Source organism: Astatotilapia calliptera, chromosome 22 (genome assembly GCF_964374335.1).
Source record: "Astatotilapia calliptera chromosome 22, fAstCal68.1, whole genome shotgun sequence".
In the NCBI taxonomy this organism is placed as follows: Eukaryota; Metazoa; Chordata; class Actinopteri; order Cichliformes; family Cichlidae; genus Astatotilapia; species Astatotilapia calliptera.
In genome coordinates, this window is record NC_137442.1 from 16,391,912 (window position 1) to 16,408,949 (window position 17,038).

At 40.2% G+C, this 17,038-nt stretch overlaps 1 protein-coding gene and 1 pseudogene across 2 annotated transcripts; both read right to left on the minus strand.

Moving 5' to 3' along the window:
* Positions 1-678: 678 nt before the first annotated feature.
* On the minus strand, positions 679-6,507 carry vps72a (vacuolar protein sorting 72 homolog a). The gene is made up of 6 exons (XM_026155430.2): positions 6,113-6,507; positions 3,738-3,890; positions 2,665-2,782; positions 2,296-2,472; positions 1,783-1,927; positions 679-1,458 (listed from the first exon to the last, which is right to left on the minus strand). The coding sequence occupies exons 1-6, from the start codon at positions 6,227-6,229 to the stop codon at positions 1,068-1,070; spliced, it is 1,101 nt and encodes a 366-aa protein (XP_026011215.1). The 5' UTR covers positions 6,230-6,507; the 3' UTR covers positions 679-1,067.
* Positions 6,508-7,105: 598 nt separating this feature from the next.
* LOC113014110 (leucine-rich repeat and immunoglobulin-like domain-containing nogo receptor-interacting protein 1 pseudogene) lies at positions 7,106-12,861 on the minus strand (annotated as a pseudogene). Its single transcript, XR_013904815.1, has 2 exons — positions 12,727-12,861; positions 7,106-9,367 (listed from the first exon to the last, which is right to left on the minus strand). The product of XR_013904815.1 is annotated as a leucine-rich repeat and immunoglobulin-like domain-containing nogo receptor-interacting protein 1 pseudogene (transcript).
* Between the last annotated feature and the right edge of the window lie 4,177 nt (positions 12,862-17,038).

Genomic DNA, 17,038 nt, shown 5'->3' on the forward strand with positions numbered 1-17,038 from the left:
AAGGTCCCAAAGGGATCAGCAAAGCAGTATTGTTCGAGACTGAAGCTCAAGCAATTTTCTGCCATTAACAATTCAGAGAGGAGAAAAAAATTTTTTTATAAAAGCCTCACGATGAACTAGAATATACTCTGAATGCTCGATGAGACAGCCCTGTCTGCATAGAGGCAGATAGAGGAAATAAAATAAAATTTAAACTATCAGACTACACATTAAGAAAGAACCAGGAGATAAATGTGGAAGAAACTGCCTCGCTCTCACCCATAAAAGAGAATATCTTATGCTTGCTTCTGTGTTAAAAATTAAAATGTATAACAGGAGGGAGGATTTAAAGCTTTGATCAATTAAAAGTGTCTCAGTGATTTGTCAGACGCAGACAATTAATTAAACTCCAGGGCCCAGGTTTTCCAAAACAGTCTGTTTTTTTTAGTTACGGTGCTGGACTGAAAATTAAAAACCAAAACATGACATTTAGTTCTTTGCCTTCTATCACTCAAAAACAAAAAAAAAACAAATACTAAACTGTAAATTAAGACGGGCATGACAGATTAAATGGATTTTAGCCTGGTGAAAACAAAGAGGATTTTATGATGATGGGCTTATTTTCCCAGTTTTTCCTGTGGTTCCCGCTGTGCAGACGTCCCATTTTTTATTATAAAGCAGAACTCGTTTAACTCTCAATTATTACAAGTTCCCAAAATTTATTTTTTTGATGAGAACATTTGCAAACACAAAAGTAAAAAAAACCCATAAATCTAAAACAAACAAACTAAATAAAAAGAACAATCACAGCTGCCACTGTGCAGATGCACGCCTTTTTCAGCTGATTTCCACACAGACTTCACAAATAAGACTTTTTACATTTTAAGGCCATGCGGCAGCTGTTTTGGTTCTACTACTGTTTGTTTTTTTTCCTTTTAGCAGCTCAGTGACAGCTCAAACCCAAAATGTCAGTTTTTTCCACTAGACTCCTCGTGAGCTGTAAGGACAGAAATAAAAACAGTGTTTTCGATCATTTCACTGAGAATTTCAAACAGAAAACAATCCTTTATCCTCTTTTTGAAACTAATCTATGTAGCAGCCGCACTCTGTTTCATAACCATTTTCTGCCGGGCGCCCTTTGCTGCTGAAGAGTCAAGTACCGTCGACCCTCCTGAAGTGTTCGGAAATCCATGAGCGGCCACGTATTTGCGGTATGCTTCCCGGATGATGCGGAAGGCTCGTGCGTTAGCGTATGGTATATCTGTGACTGGGTCTCGGTACAGCGCGGCCTTGTGGGTAACAGGACAAACCTCCTGGATGGGCACTTGAGGACTCGTCTGGGAGCTTGGCGGGAAGGCGACCTCAAACGCTTCGTCGTCACTGAATGTTATATAAGTGCGGGAGCACAGGCCTCCGGCAGACTGCTGGGAAGGTGTGGTGGGATTCTGCGGTGCAGTCTGGGGAACGTCCTGGTCCAACCTTTGGGAATATGACAAAACCAAGAATATATGTTTTTAAACATAATTATCAGACAGTTGTGCTCATAAGTCTACATGTCCTGGCAGAATTTATGATTTTCGGCCATTTTTCAGAGAATACGAATTATAATACAAAAACTTTTTTTTCCACTCATAGTTAGTGGTTGGGTGAAGCCATTTATTATCAAGCTGTTGTGTTTGCCCTTTTTATATGAAAAGAACGACAGAAAATACCCAACTGACCCCGTTCGGTCAATGTTTAAGCAGCAGATTACTCCAAAACAGAATCAAAAGAAAAACCAGGTAGCATCGAGTTTCTACGTACCCCTCAACATCAACATTTTCTTCTTTAAGGACTGGGTTTGAGACGAGGGGCATAAGGACTGAATGGTAACGGATGGTTGGTCCTTCAAAACGCCGCTTCTTGTGGACTTGTTTCTTCTTGTCTGCCTCCAGACGTTCGTAGTTTTCTGAAGACGTGAAGTAAAAATCAGCAACACTGATGTGTTTTGTTATACCGCACAAACAGCTTTAGGTAAAGTATTGGTGGAACTATACTGATTTACATTACAATCACGGGCTCTTCCAATCCTGATTAATAGATAATTATAATGTTCAGCTTACATAACTGGCAACGTGATACTCAGTACTCGCACATCCTGGAGTGCTTAACAGGATGCTTTCTGTCTGGTATCATTTCTGTTTTCTATGTTTCTGCTAAGACACACTAATCTCGACATTGGTTCTCTCTTTGCATAACAGGAAAGATAACCAAGAGTCCTGAATTACCCAAAGTTTGTGCAGATATTTAAAGAGTAACTCTCCAACATGTTCTCACCAAGTGATCGAATGTTGATCTCGGCTGTTATTTTCGCCTCAGCCAGCAGCTCTTCCTGGGTGAGGGGTCGGTCACGATGAGCGCCTCGTCGCCTTCGCGGGGCGTCCTGGCGTTCTTGTAAGCGCAGATTCGTCTTTCGTGTATGTTCACTGGTGGACTGTCGGACAGACTTACGAGCTACACAAGAATTAAGAAATGCAGTGTTAAAAAAAAACAGCTGAATAAAACTTTTTAAACATGTTTGTAACTTTCCCACAATATTATGATCCATTCACTGAATGCACACAACTGGGAGGTTTATGCATCCTTCTTTTCAAATAAAAGGAAAACACTATGGAAGCATTAGTAGGAGGTTTAGAGAAATCTTACTCTCTGCAAAATCTTGGAATTCTTGTGGAATCCTCCTTTTTGGCTCCACTTTAGTTTTCTCCGTCTTCTTCTGCTCCTCTGTTCTTTTAGGTTTGGGTTTTGGCACTTTTATTGGTTCCTTGGATTAAACAAAGACAGAGAGCATTTTCAATTCGCATCTGTTTCACTGACATTCAGTTTGAGGAAGAAGATGAAAAACATTAAATGTTATGCTATAATCACACATTAAACATGTTCATGCCAGGAAATAAAAAATATATTAATATTAAAAACAATGCAAACTGTTATGTTAAAGGATTTTTTTTAAATCAGTTTGTTTTTAACAAATGTTAATACATGTCATTTGACAACCAGTGGCTTCTGTGGAGCTGCAGAGCAGTTTTAACCTTCGGCTGACTGACTGAGGTCATTTATATGTGTCAGTATGACATTTTTAAATCAAAAATCTTTGCTACAATGATTTTGTCCTTCAGCTCTTCATAGATTTTTAAAGGATTTGGCCCATCTGTGAGCCAAGGATAATGTACTGTTTAGATACCACTTTTCTAATCTCACTGAGTACTCCGATTCACTGCTGCAGAAGCCTTGAGGCAGATACTTAATGCCAATATGATGTGGAAAACAGCGAAACTGACAGAGATAAGAGGCTTAACTCCTTTTACCATAAAAATATAAAACATCATTAATTATATGTTAGAATATCTGGCACAGATAAAGGAAACAGCAAAGGTGAAACAGGCACAAACAGAAACAGAGCCACTTAAAAGAGTATTTCTGTGTAAAATATAATGGGGACATTAGTGGTCCGACTTGGCCATTAGTTGCTAAAAAGCTTGTTCACCTGAGGGATAAGGAGCACATGTGTGCAACTGTACCCATGTGGGGCTGAAGGACAACACAGCGATTAAAAAAAGGTGGTAAATAGTACTTTTCCTTTTCCTTTTCTTTTAAAGGGAAAAACAAATAGTTTCCATCTTTGTTTTTCAAGTCCGCTGCAAAGTGATACATGATGACACAAGGTATTAGGGCAATTAAATTCAGCTTAGCTCAAAGTTTGATTGGTCCTGCATTACCTTGTAAGCTTTGGTGACAACCCGACTTTTCCTTCGAGGTGCGTCCTCCTCCTGGTCACTGTCCGGCTCGTCACCCTCATCGATGTCGAAGTCACTGTCAACCTCGTCCTCTGTGTCTGAATGTTCTCCGTGATACTCATCATCTCCCGATTCCTGAACGACAAACAAATGGAGCAATAAATAAAAATCAGGAAAAGAAAAGAACAGCAGAACAAACCATCTGCAAGTAATCCGAGACATACCAGCAAAGACACCAAACACCAAATTTCCTCTGCATTTTTTCTAAGTGTAGTCTTCAGGCCTATTGATTAAAATCTTACACTTTTGTATCTGGCAAGTGTGTAGCTATGTATGCAAAGTCACATCCCATTAAGAGATTCAGTAATAAACAGATTATTTATTTTTAATAAAGATGTTTCCCCTCATTGTCAAAGCTACATCACAAAACTCAAACAAGCAGCCTTAAGCCCAAACCAGGTGCAAAGATAAATAAAATAACACAAATGCATTATGTGCACTAACAATGTGAATTTTCACATTTCTTAAAATAAATGTGGGTCATTTTGAAACCCAACATCCAACGACAGTAAAGATTTAGAAAGCAGCACAAGACAAAAATATCCCTGAAAACTGAACAGATAAAGGAAGCGTTTGCACACACAGGCACGTTCACAGTGCTTTATCAAAGTCCCAGCAGAGATGACTGAGGCATCTCAGGATCTGTTTGTGATTTTTTTATGAAGCCACTCTTGTCAGAACTGCCAGAGCTGCCGCTGCCAAATCCCCCTACACAAGGTGACCCCTGAACCAGCAGCTGTTTGAAGAAAATTAGCCACACTGTAAATTGAGGAAACAAATTAGCATCTTCAAAAGCAAACCATAACGTGTGAGATTGCTACAGCATCAAATGTTCTGACAAACAATATCACACAACTTTCTTCTCTCTTCAAGCGTGAAGCGGGAAAAGCTGGCATCATCTAAGCTCTGTTTACAGCTGGTGTTCAAACTATAATTGTAAGGCCAGCTCTAAACTAAGTCACGGTCACCATTTCGAATGAACAGTGGCAAGACGCACTCATTTTTAGATGTGTCCTTTTAATTCACCTCATTTCTCTTATAGTTCCAAAACTGTACTCTCAGATGTGAGAACCCCAGCCTGATGAAGAGCTTTCTCCATCTATCTTTCCATTTTGTGCTGCTAATCCATGTCCAGGTCATAGGCACAGCAGTCTAAGTAGAGAAGCCCCAGACCTCCCTCTACTGGGTCTGCTCCAGGGCTACCTCCTGCTAATACACACTCAAAACACCTCCCCTGGGAGGCATCATATTCCAATTCTTGACCCACCCCAACCGGCTCCTTCTGATATGTAAAGTAGACGCTATACTCAAATCACTGAGCTCCTCATTCTTTCTCTAAAGCCGAGCCCAGACACCATTTGGAGGAAACTGATTTCTGACGCTTGCATTTGCAATCTCGTTCTTACCCACAGCTCGTGGTCATAGCGAGGGTAGGAACACAGATCGACTGGTAAAATCGACAGCTTCGCTTTCACACTCAGTTTTCGCTCTTGTCAAAATCCAAAATCTGATGAGATTGTTTTTCAACATTACTACGGAAATGATGGCAGGAATGGTTACTGTTAAAAATCACAATCAAACACGACTCCCCAATTACCAGTGAGAGTTAATCAACTTTTAAACCACAACCTCAGCCTAGTAGAGAGGAAGTAAGTGCTTTCAGCAATGCACTACTAAATTTATGATACAAGACCCAATAAACCCCAACAAATATAAATAAATAAACATTTTATTGATCTGCCCTAACAAGAACATGATAAAACTAAAATAGCTTTTAAAATTGCTGTTTACATGATGCACATAACCCTTTAGTCAAGAGCTTCCTGACAAACTCTTTAAAAGTATTGAAGTATAATGCAGCGGCCCTGCCATATATGATACTCTCATTAGGATTTAATACTAAAATAAACGTGTGAAGATGTGCTGGCTTGTCTAAAAGGTCCGGATCGTGTAATGCTGTGAGAGTCTGATTTATATCAGTGAGACCCACTCCCAGTCATGTCAGTCTCAAAATAGTGAGAGATGTCTCCTGTACTAGTGCATGGTCAGTAGCCTGGCAGAAACTAAATTCTTCCGTTGTATTAATGTGTAAATAATATAAATAAGTGAGTTGGCTGCCGGCTTCATTGTCGGGCAGCAAATAGGTATGAACCAATTTCCCCAAAATTGAGCAGCAGTATTTCAGGCATTGCAAAAAACAATAAACTTTGTTTTTTGCAGGCTCTAGTTATTAACACTGGAGCCGGCTAATGCTAACTCTTTATTATCGCGCTCTGTTTATCAGTTTGGTTACTCACATCGTTGAAGCCTCCGTAAGTGGTCTTGTAGAACTCATCCTCTTCTTCAGCATCCAGTAGTTTGGACATACGGTTTCCCGCAGTCTTTCTGGGTTCGCGGCCAACTGCGAGGCTCATGATTGTGGTTTCAAAATATGCTAATCAATGCTAAGCTACTTAGCTCGTTATGTTACGCTAAAAGATATAGATCGTTTTGCGGGAACCTCTTTGACCTCGTCGTTACTCAGTATATTTGCTTAATTTTATGTTGGTGCCCATATTTTTTAGACCCTTTTAAATTCAAGGGATACTTTATAATTTTTCTTATAAGAGACGATAAACACTGACAAATGAAATGTACAACTGACCGCTAGCTCTCATTTAGCAAGCAACCATATCCGGGACTGTTGATCTACTTCCGGGCTAGCGGGCGGACTAAAAGTTTATTTTAGTTGTTTGGCTTGACATAGGAAAATATAATCAATTACACAGTTAATGCGAAGCTTCTATTAGAAAATATTCTATTCAAAAATTGTATAACTGTTTCATGAAACCGAGGTCTTCTTTTGCGCCGAGAAACGTATGCGTTGTCATGGCAACTCTGTAATTTTAGCGCACGATAATGACTGCACTACTCAGCAGTCTCTATCTACTGTTAAAGTCATTTATTTATTACGCATTTATTTATTATATTTGTTTATTGTTATATCCACCCCTTACCGTTTTAGCTGTCAGTTAATGCAGCCAGCTCCACTCATCGGTGAAGGTAAGATAAGTATTACGGTCTACTCGCCCACAATGTAAGTACAAAACTGCTTATGGAGATTTTTTTAAACCTTGCAGTTCACATCTAGACGCATTAAACCAAGTGCTGTGTGTGCTGCTCCTCACTGGATGCTGTAGTGCTGTAAATTTTTAAGTAAGTACACCAAATTTGTGAAAGCATAATCACTTTAATTTTTGTAAGTTCTTGGATAGAAAAATGTAAAAAACAAAAAACAAAAAACAACCAACTTGCATTTCACACATTTATTAAATAATAAACAGTGCAGAAATTAATCAAGAAAAGATCACATGCTACAGAAAAGAAGCTGCATAATAAACTGCACATTAACCTTAATATAAGGTTAATACCGCTATTGTTAGATTCTCCATATCTCATCAGTCCAAATAGTCCACCTGAAGTCCAATGTAATTGTTATTTTAAGTTTACTCTTTAATTTATTTTATCCTCATTTCCTTATTTTTTTGTGTTGCAAGATAAACATGATCATGGTTTGTCAGGTCACATTTCTTAAATGCAATTTAAAATATTATTAATTAAGACAACATGCTCATTATTATCAGATTCAAGCAAAAAACAAATAAATTGAAGCATCTTGCAGTTTATTCACTGATACCTACTAATATCAGGTGAATATATTCTTTGCTTATTGACTCATAACAGCTTCATGGTAAACCTCCCCGTTTCCATATAGCTGCTTGTCCCTCCATTACTGCTCGACATGGCGCTTCGTGGCACATACGCGATTGTGGCTGTGTGTTTTATCTGACCTTTGCCCTTACTCCAGAAGAACATGAAAATGAAACAAACACTCACAGAGCTGAAAAACGAGAGAAACCCTATGGTTGCTGCTATCAGTAGGGTCTTTACATCAAAATTGAGTTTCTGATTTCCGTTCACACCTGGAGCAGCAGATGGAAAGGCAGACCAACCTTTAAGACGAAATGGTTTCTTAGAAGATGATGGAAAGGTTTGGACATGAAGGCTAATGGGCAGGCTGTCGTTTCCCGCTGCGTTTGATGCCACACAGAGATACTTGCCACTATCTTGAGGCTGAGCATAGCGAACCTCCAGCGAGCCATTGGACAGAGCTCGTACTCTGCCGATGGGTGATAAAGATCTTAGCTGTGGGTTTAGCCATCTGACAGATGGCAGAGGGTCACCTTCGGCACTGCAGTGAAACACCACTGTGTGTCCCTGATCTACTTTCAACACCTGAGCTTTGCGGTTAAGAATTCGAGGTGGCCGACAGGTAAGCAAATCCGGCAGCTCAACCTCAGGGAAATCCAGAAAATTCCAGCCCTGCAGCTGGACTGAGGTAATGCAAGTTGGCGGACTTTCACCAAAGTCCATGTATAGTCGCCTTTGCACCACCCAAAGCAAACGGCAGTCACATGCCAGTGGGTTGTTATCAAGCCCCAGAGTTCTTAGGGTGTCCACTGAATAAAAAGCTCCAACCTCAAGTGTGGTAAGACGGTTTCTGGATGCATTCAGCAATCTGAAGTGGGCCAAACCCCTGAATGCTCCGATTTCAATCCTAAGCAGCGATCCCCCAACAAGATGTAACTCTTGGAGCCGGAGCAAGTCTCCGAGAAGGTTTGCATGAATGTAGGTGATGGGGTTAAAAGAAAGGTCAAGGTATACGAGATATACAAGGTGATGTAAGGGGATGTAGGGGAAGGCACTTAGGTTGCCGTGTTTAATGGTTAGTGATGTGAGGTTTAAGCCAAAGAGACTGTTCCCTGACAGACTCTCCAGCCAGGGGCAATGAGAAATGACAAGTTCCTTTAGGTGGACTAGGTGGCGGAAAGAGTAGTTTGGCAGCGTAGTGAGGCCCAGTCGGTGAAAACTAAGGCTTCTCAGCACGCTAAGTTGTGTGAGCGCTTCCATTGGCATAGCAGTAAGGTTGCAGCCATCAAGGTGCAGCTCCTGCAGACTGATTAGTCCTGTAAAAGCTTGATGAGAGACATAAACCAAGTCATTATCTGCAGCTTTCATGAACCGCAGGGAAGTTAATTCACTGAAAGTAAAGTCGAGGAAAACAAGAAGCTGATTGCTGCTTACATCCAGTAACTGGAGGTTTGTTAAGCCAGCAAACGCTCCCACTGGGATAATCTTCAGGTGATTGCGACAAAGGCGCAGAGTTCTCAGACTCTGCAAGCCAAGAAAGGCTTCCACTTCAATTATTACCAAAAGATTGTCACTTAAATCCAAGTCCGACAGCTGTGTCAACGTGTGGAACTGCTGACGCACCAAAGTCTTAAGCGTGTTGTGGGTTAAGTTTAGCAGCCTGGCTTCCTGTGAGAGACCATCAGGAACTCTGGTAAGTTGGCCACCAGAGCAGTTGACTTCCAGCACCGTAGCATTACAATGGCAGGATGGCGGACACAGCCAACGCGTCTCAGATGTCAGTGCCACCCCTGCTGCCAACAGGTAGAGAGCTCCCCAGCACAGCCGTTGGTGGACGGCGCTCCTCTCGAACATCTGGTGACCTGTGTGCACGAGTGAGGGGATAGATAAAGTGAATCACAGGTGAAAGGAGTCACGGGTCTTTCTGTATACATTTCTTTACTCGTAAATGATTATTTTTGTATCACCACTGCCAGTTAGGAATAGAGCAAAGAGGAATTGGGTGTCAACTTGTCAGATGGATGGTGGCAGAGATCCATTGATGGGGTTAAATTAACTTTATCTAATGCCTGTCTGACTTTAAATCTGTTTAAACTCTACATACAATACACTTTAATTTACAAAACCTGTTTAACACAAGCGATGAATGTGGCAGATGTTAATTTGATCCTCATTCTTTGATTTACTCTCTAAAGCTCCCGAGGCCCTTTGAGATCTATGTGCCTGGAGAATTTACACCAACAAGGAAAGTATTAAAGTGCCCCACTTCAGTGGAAGGAGACAAAGCTTCCCCACTCTCATAATTCCATGGCTAAAAGATTTAACGTTGTTCCTACACAACATTAAGTATAGTGTCAGGCGGGCTCCAACAGTTTTTGTGTTTTTGTTGTTTGTGTGTGTGTGTGTTTTTAATAAAACTTGATATTCAGCTCTTTCTCTGCTCATCTCCATTCCAGCTCCCTCTCTAGAAGATTAACTAAATGGCTCTAATTAGGATAAACAGCAAATGTGAATATTTGATTCAGTCACGATGCTGAAAGAAGCCACTTATGTGGCAATATGGTTGCCAAGCACTTATTAATTTGCTTGTCTAAGCGTTTTAGACACCACCACCGTCTCCCCCCCCCCCCCTTCCCCCAAATATGAAGAGAACACAATTAATACGATTTGTGGTCTTCTATGGGAAAAATGATCTCTCCTGCATGATCATGCATTTTGACTAGATAAGCCAAAAAAGATGAATGTGGAGAAAAAGATTTATAATTTTAAATCCAAGCCATAATAACATTAAACAAAGACCTTTAATGTATATAGAAAAATAACAATTTCTTACACGTGGCAAAAGTTTGTTGAATCATAACTAAACCCACTATTTAATAATGTGATCCTTTTGCTTGACAAACAGGAGGTGTATATGGAAACAGCTCGTACCCCTGAAGCCTTGTAAGGTGATATTTTGTCGTTTATTTCACACAAGATTTAAAAATATACCTTACAGGACCTCATGTGTTCTGATAGAGTTTCCTTTATTTGTAGACCTACAAATATTGGGAAATGTGCTTTTGACTGACTTTAAGTGTTAATAATTTCAGCTCATATAATACCTTTCATTCATCAGTTTCATCATTTTTCTCCTTTATCCCCACTGATGTGACATTTAAGCCAGATTCACATCTGAAGTGCTCTCCAAAATCATCCGTCTGAAACCTCGACACCTGAGCGATTCACTGAGGGAGGCTGGGAGTTGAAAATTTGAGCTCATTATTTTGTTACAGTTCTCAAAGCTCAGGGACAAACCTCCACACTGTGGATTAGTTTAAGAAACACATTCCCCTCTAATGTGAACAACCAACGACAAAATAAAGATATTAAATTAAGATTTTAACTTCTCGGTGAACCGATACTGCAGTTCATTCAACAGAATCCATCTCTGTATGAGATTATCGCTTCACCGCTTCTCCTTTATCTGTTGAGTGTTACCAGACAAAAGTTGCATCACGCTGACCTGAATTGCCCCTTCCAGGTTGCTCGTGCAAAAGCACGGTGCACCTCTCCTCTAAGAGGCTGCAGTCCTGTGGATAATTTTATTTCAGCTTCAAAGCTCTACTCGGAATAAATTACACCCAGAAAAACAAGAGCAGATTGCACGCTCACTGTTTTTGTTTGATTTTTGTGGATAGAGGGAGAAAGAGTAAACCGGCACCACATGAGGCATCACGTACGAGAGTTATCTGTAGTTCCTCGGTTACATGCCTCTCTGGGCAAGATTATAATGTGAGAGTAGCACATACTCCCTGGCCAGTATTACAATGACTATTTTAGATTTTTAAATTATTATTATTGTTATTATTGTGCACATTCTTCAGTTTCTACAAATGATGGAACTCATTTAAGGTTTATTATTTACAAAGTTTGTAAAGAAGGACTGGTGAAAGCTGATTAGAAGGTGGCTGTACTTTACGTCAGTGTCTTTTTAATTTTTTTTGGTAAAGGTTTAGTAAAGTTCAGAGCCGCTGAATTATGGATCACAGATAATTCTGATTATTTATAATTTTCTTTAAGATGTTTGTAACAGAAAGTCTCGCAAAGCTTTCACAAAACACAGAAAATACAATAGTCTGCTGTGCAAAGGTTGTCAATCAGACATTACATAATTGAAGACAGTAGCAAACATAGTGCCAGTAGTTATGGAAAACAAAGGTCATGATCTTATTATTCCTAGAACTGTGATCACATAACAGAGACATGCATGACTGGAAGGACGCCTATTACAGCTACTAAAATTTTTTCAATCTCAAATCATCATAAGCTCGTTTTATGTATTTCTATTTTACTTTGCCACATCCGCCAGTAGGTGGCGGAAAAAGCAAAAGCATTTCGGTGCCTAGAGGAAACACTGTCCACAGGCTTGGTGCATAAGTATTGCCAAGGTAGTGTCTTAATGTGTTGCCAGTAAACACATAATGGTGGCTCTGTGGCTGAACATGTGAACATGTAAACAGTTGTATTCCTGTTAAACTTTGGTTGCACGTCGGTAAATACGACGAACGTTGCAGCTCATCAGAAAATGTGCTGTTTGGATTCCCAAGAGCACGAGAAAGAGAGAGAGATAAAAAAAGCAACACCTTCAAGTGTGAAGCCACCCTCTGTTTTGGCAGCTCGGCTCACACGTTGTTGTGCTGAGCTGCACAGAGCGTGGCACATGTAAGAGAAGAGATGGTGTGAAAGAAAGAACGATGTCCATTATGTTTGTGACATCTCTCACAAAAGTGACTGCAGATAAGAAAGTACTCGTATGTGCTGGACCTAAAAAGGTTCATTTGCCGCACTGATTTTCACATTCCTGCTGATTCTGATCCTGATTTTACTCTTGTCATCTTTGCTTTCTTAGAATTTCCTCAGTCATTTTCCACATGATACATCCATATAAAGACGCCACAGTGGAGTGCATGCATCTACTTTTCAGGTAATTTTACATCAGCACTGGTGTCTGCGTGGATCTTGGGAGCGGAGTCTGATTGCTGGTGGTGACGGCAGCTCCCGGTGGCATTGAATCACGGAGGAGTACTCCTCCTGAATTCCTCTGGGAGGGCACATGCTTGAGACTGAGAATAGTTTACAGGTGTGCCTTGGCAGTTTAAAAAACTCAGGATGGTGGTGCAAAAAAGGGAGTTGCAGTAGTTTGTAAAGAAATCAAAGGAAAAGCAAGCAGCCAACTCACCTTCTCTTCAGACTGATGGGTTCATCATTGTAATAGCTCCATTTTTACATGCAAATGACTTTTCTTGTGCTCTTTGTTCTTTTTTTTATTGTTCTGTTTTATATTGTTCTACTTTTATACCAATAGAAGAAAACAGAACTAAAAAAAACCCAAAGTAGATGTGCCAGTCTATCAGTTCCTCCTTACGTCAGTGCTGATCAAAAATCCAATCCAAATGTACCAAGAAACTTCCCGGAGCAATCAAACACATCACCAAAAAAAAAAGCTTCATGCTCCCATTCCTCAAACTGAAACTCTGAGGGAAGCGCGATGCAGTAGCTCAGTCCTCCTGTTGTTCCGCTGTCCTCATGGCAACAACAACCTGGCTGCGGACGCGCGGGCGCTTGGTGCATGCTGGGGGATTATATGCACTAGCTCCTGGACTCCATCCAACACAGTGCACTGGATGACGGGAGGCAGGCACAGGTCAGCCAAATGCAGAGATTTATGTGTAACACCAGATGGGGATGAATTTCAGCACTCACACTTGGAAATAAAGGAATATCTTTTTAACTCTTTTGCCCCATCGGAGGCTTCTTAAAAGTTTGATTAAGACATTAACCACAAGTTCCTCTGTGGTTGTAACACTGTGGCTGTTCATCCAGTTTAAAACTAATGTAAGACTCCTGAAAAAGGAGGGACATTAGGAAAGGTGGGATTTCTAACAGTTGATTGGTCAAGGTCCATGAGACGGTGTAATGACCATGCTTTCTTTTCCACATCAGACTCAGTTTGCCCACAGCTGTTCCCTGTATCACACTATATCATTCTAGCAGGTGGGAAATGTAAATGTACAGCTTAGTATTAAAATTTAATGCAAGTTTGACTCAAAAACTCAGCAAATCAACCAAACCTTGTATGGCCACTCTTAGAAAATCAGGTTTATTGTAACAAGCAGGACTGTAACTGCTGCTGTTACTAAACTGCAACCTTGAGCTTTGTCTTTTAAGTTGTTGTCTTGACAACTGGAGACAATTTTGTATGTTAATGTAAAGCGGGAAAAGCAGGCCTTTCAAAGAAAGCAGGCTACAAAAGTATGAATAAGGTGCCCATTCATGTAATTTCCCATTCATTCATACAGTGGACTGATGTTTGCGTGCTGCTTCGAACACAAGGATTATTTTTTTTCCTCACATGTGGAGCTAAAGCCATGAGGCACAATGTTGTTTCTGTGAGGCAACAGTGCTAGATGTTACATACCGTGGTGGCAATACTTAACCGAGGTTTTCATTTTCCTTAAATTCCAATTAAAATCTAAGAGTAAAATTTAAATTTTAATGTTTTTTTCTGGTATTTGACTTAGTTCAGAACGTCTCGTGATATTACAGCTTAAAATCCAGAAGAAACTGTGTAACTGTTTATCTCTCACTGCCTTTTATGTTTATGTTGGCCAATTTTTTGGCCTTAGAATATGTAGAAAAAACTAGTTCAATTTTATTTTTGATTTTTGGTGAGACTTTGAATCGAAAGTCAAAGGTCTGTGTTTTTATTTCCATACATTGCTTGCTTGTATGTCAGTAAAGATTGTCATCTTGAATGTTTCATTGATCAAGTTCCCACATTAAGTGTTTCCTAATTCAGTTATTTTATTTATTACTTGACCTCCAATAATTATCCCAGGGGGTATATAAGTCGTTTTTTGAAGTAACCCGTGTAGGGTTAGAGAAGTGTTTAGTGTGATCTGGAACAACAGAGTCATTTCTGTTTATAAGTGTGGTAGAAGCTAAATTTTGGGACCAGGCGGGAAAGTACGAAGAACTAGTGTAGCAATATCATCATCACAGTAAACAACTGTTTCATGTCCAAAACAGAAAAAGCTCTGCAGAGACTTTAAGCAGCTAAATGCATTTATTGAACCAATAATTAAGACTAATCGACACTTGCATGGTTAGATTTAATAAACTAATTATAGTCTCACTATAATTATAAAAATCCTGTTTTTCAATGGTCGGTTCAATTACATAACAAGCTGTTCTGCATTGTTTAGGAGGGGCTAGACTGAAAATGAGAAGTGACACAGGTTCCCGAGCAGCCAGAGAAGCAGATTCAAAATTATTATTATTATTTGGTGTTAACTATTAGAGGTGGACTATAACATGTTCCCTGATTTAAACTTGCTAAAGAGGCAAGATGATTCGACTGTTTTCCTTTCCCTTCTGTAACTGAATAAATCTCCTTCAGTCGACTGTAAACTGGGAAAACATAACAGGTGTAAATGATTTTCTGCATTTTGAGTTTTAGTTGCTAACAGCCACCTACGCTGCCCTCACTCTTAATTGTACTTTGCAAAGAACTTGCTGAAATTTGAAAGCACTCCCGCCGGATTCAGCGAAAGCCAACAAAACGATCAGGTGTTTGAGTCGGGGGTTGAATTCCCTCTCCGCTCAGCTGCATGATTGTGAGATGTAATGATGCAAAACATGCACAATCACCAACGAAGAAGAGCTTGTGCTGAGTCAGGAACTTACCATCTGCTACCTTAAGGAACCTGCATTCATCAGCAAATCTCCGTCCAACCGGGCATTCAGGAAGAGGCCGGATCAGAGATGGAGACCAAAAATAGCAAAGGCCACCTCAGATCTCCACGTTGCATAATGTCCTTCTGTCCAGTTCTCTTCATATAGTTTCGTCATTGCAGCTCTCCGCTGTGCAGACCGCTGCCATGCCTTTGGGCTTTTACAATATTGTACAGAAAGCTGACAGGAAATGAGAGCGAAGACGGCTAAAAACTTGGTGACCAGCAGATCACGGTATATAGCCACAGTCTCCAAACCACTAATCCCTCTTCTCTTGGTTTACTATCCACTTATTCACGTTGCAGTCGATGATGATCAGCTCACATCTGTTCTTTACATTCTGATCCGTTTGTCTTCTTAAGAGGATTTTGTGGCACGCTATTTATTTACCAACAAATGTACAATCATCAACAGCATCAGCTCGCATCTGCTAATAACACTTTAATTGGTCAATGCACAAAAATAAGCAGAGCACACTAACATATAAAAAAAATTCTATGTGGATTTTTTTCCTTTTTATGTTTGTTTTAAATTGTGGTCTCACATTGACCCTTTTTGCATCTCTGAAAATGCACTTAAAATGCCTCTTAGGCAGTGGACACCTTAGACCCAAGAACCATGAAAAACATATCTATAATGTGTTGTTCAAGATGTAATAAGGACTAAATGTGTTTGTGGCTCAGGAGGCAGAAAGAGGCAGTCTTCTACTAATCTGAAGGTTTGATCCTTGGCTCTTCTCGTCTATATGTCGAAGTGTGCTCGATGTTGTACCCTGGGCTGCCTATATAAAAGTGTGTGTATGAATCTTAAACAAGGTGGTTAGGTATAGAAAAAAATGATGATGGATGAATGTGGGTGTGACTGGGTGAATGAAGCAATTCAGTAATTTACTTTTTCTTGTATGGCTTCTGGACATTCAAAAGTCAGCAACAGGATCACCTCACAGAAGAAGCATAAGCAGCCTGAAATGGAGAAGCTCAGGTTGGGTGGGTTGCAAAGTGTCTTGCAGAGGCAACTACTTGCAAGCTAAAATGGATCAAACAGCATGCCCCATGAGATCTGACAGCAGGATGTGCAGCAGGGAATTCACTGATCGGCTGATCCATCAGTCTTTCTTGCTGGGATTGATTCCCCAACCTGTCAGAGCTAAGAATCCACAGCTTTATTTACATACAACTTTACCAAGTACACTCAAGAAGTAAATACAACAAGCATGAGAGGAAAAGGAGAACCTGTCATCTTCTTGCGGTTATTTGTGGTAGTCTTACAACTCTTCTCTCTTTTGTATCCCAGTAGTTGTTAGAAAAAGTCACATTTTAGATGAATGGCTGCTGCATGTCAGAGTAGAGAAGCTGCTCCTCTGCACTGAAAGGACCAGTATACTTTTTGGAGACCCGCACAGATACAACACAGACCACATCAGATTGAATGACTGGATCATGGTGCATCCGGTGGTTGTTTCCACTTGTATACAAAAACAAGACGTGAGGAAGTTCACGTCAAATTCAAGAATAAAAGAAAAACATTTGAACAAGAATGATCAAGAGTTCTGGCTTGACGTTCAAAACAAGAATCCAGAAAGAAAGAGCATTTTTTAATACGCCTCTTTTAGTTTTCTACAAATCCACAGCATGTTTGAAGGCAAAGAGCCCTGATGATTAAACTGCAGCTTTCAAAACAGACTCGCTCTGACCCTGTGTAATTCGATTTAAATTAGCATCATTAGGCAGTAAATCTGGATTTTGCTTTTGGTTGTG

Excerpts from the sequence above, each read along its gene's own strand:
- vps72a (XM_026155430.2), bottom strand. The coding sequence starts at position 6,229 with ATGAGCCTCGCAGTTGGCCGCGAACCCAGAAAGACTGCGGGAAACCGT. Across the intron at positions 2,783-3,737 it reads TTGTCACCAAAGCTTACAAG|GAACCAATAAAAGTGCCAAA; the intron begins GTAATGCAGGAC and ends GTTTAATCCAAG. Across the intron at positions 1,459-1,782 it reads GAAAATGTTGATGTTGAGGG|GTTGGACCAGGACGTTCCCC; the intron begins GTACGTAGAAAC and ends ATATTCCCAAAG.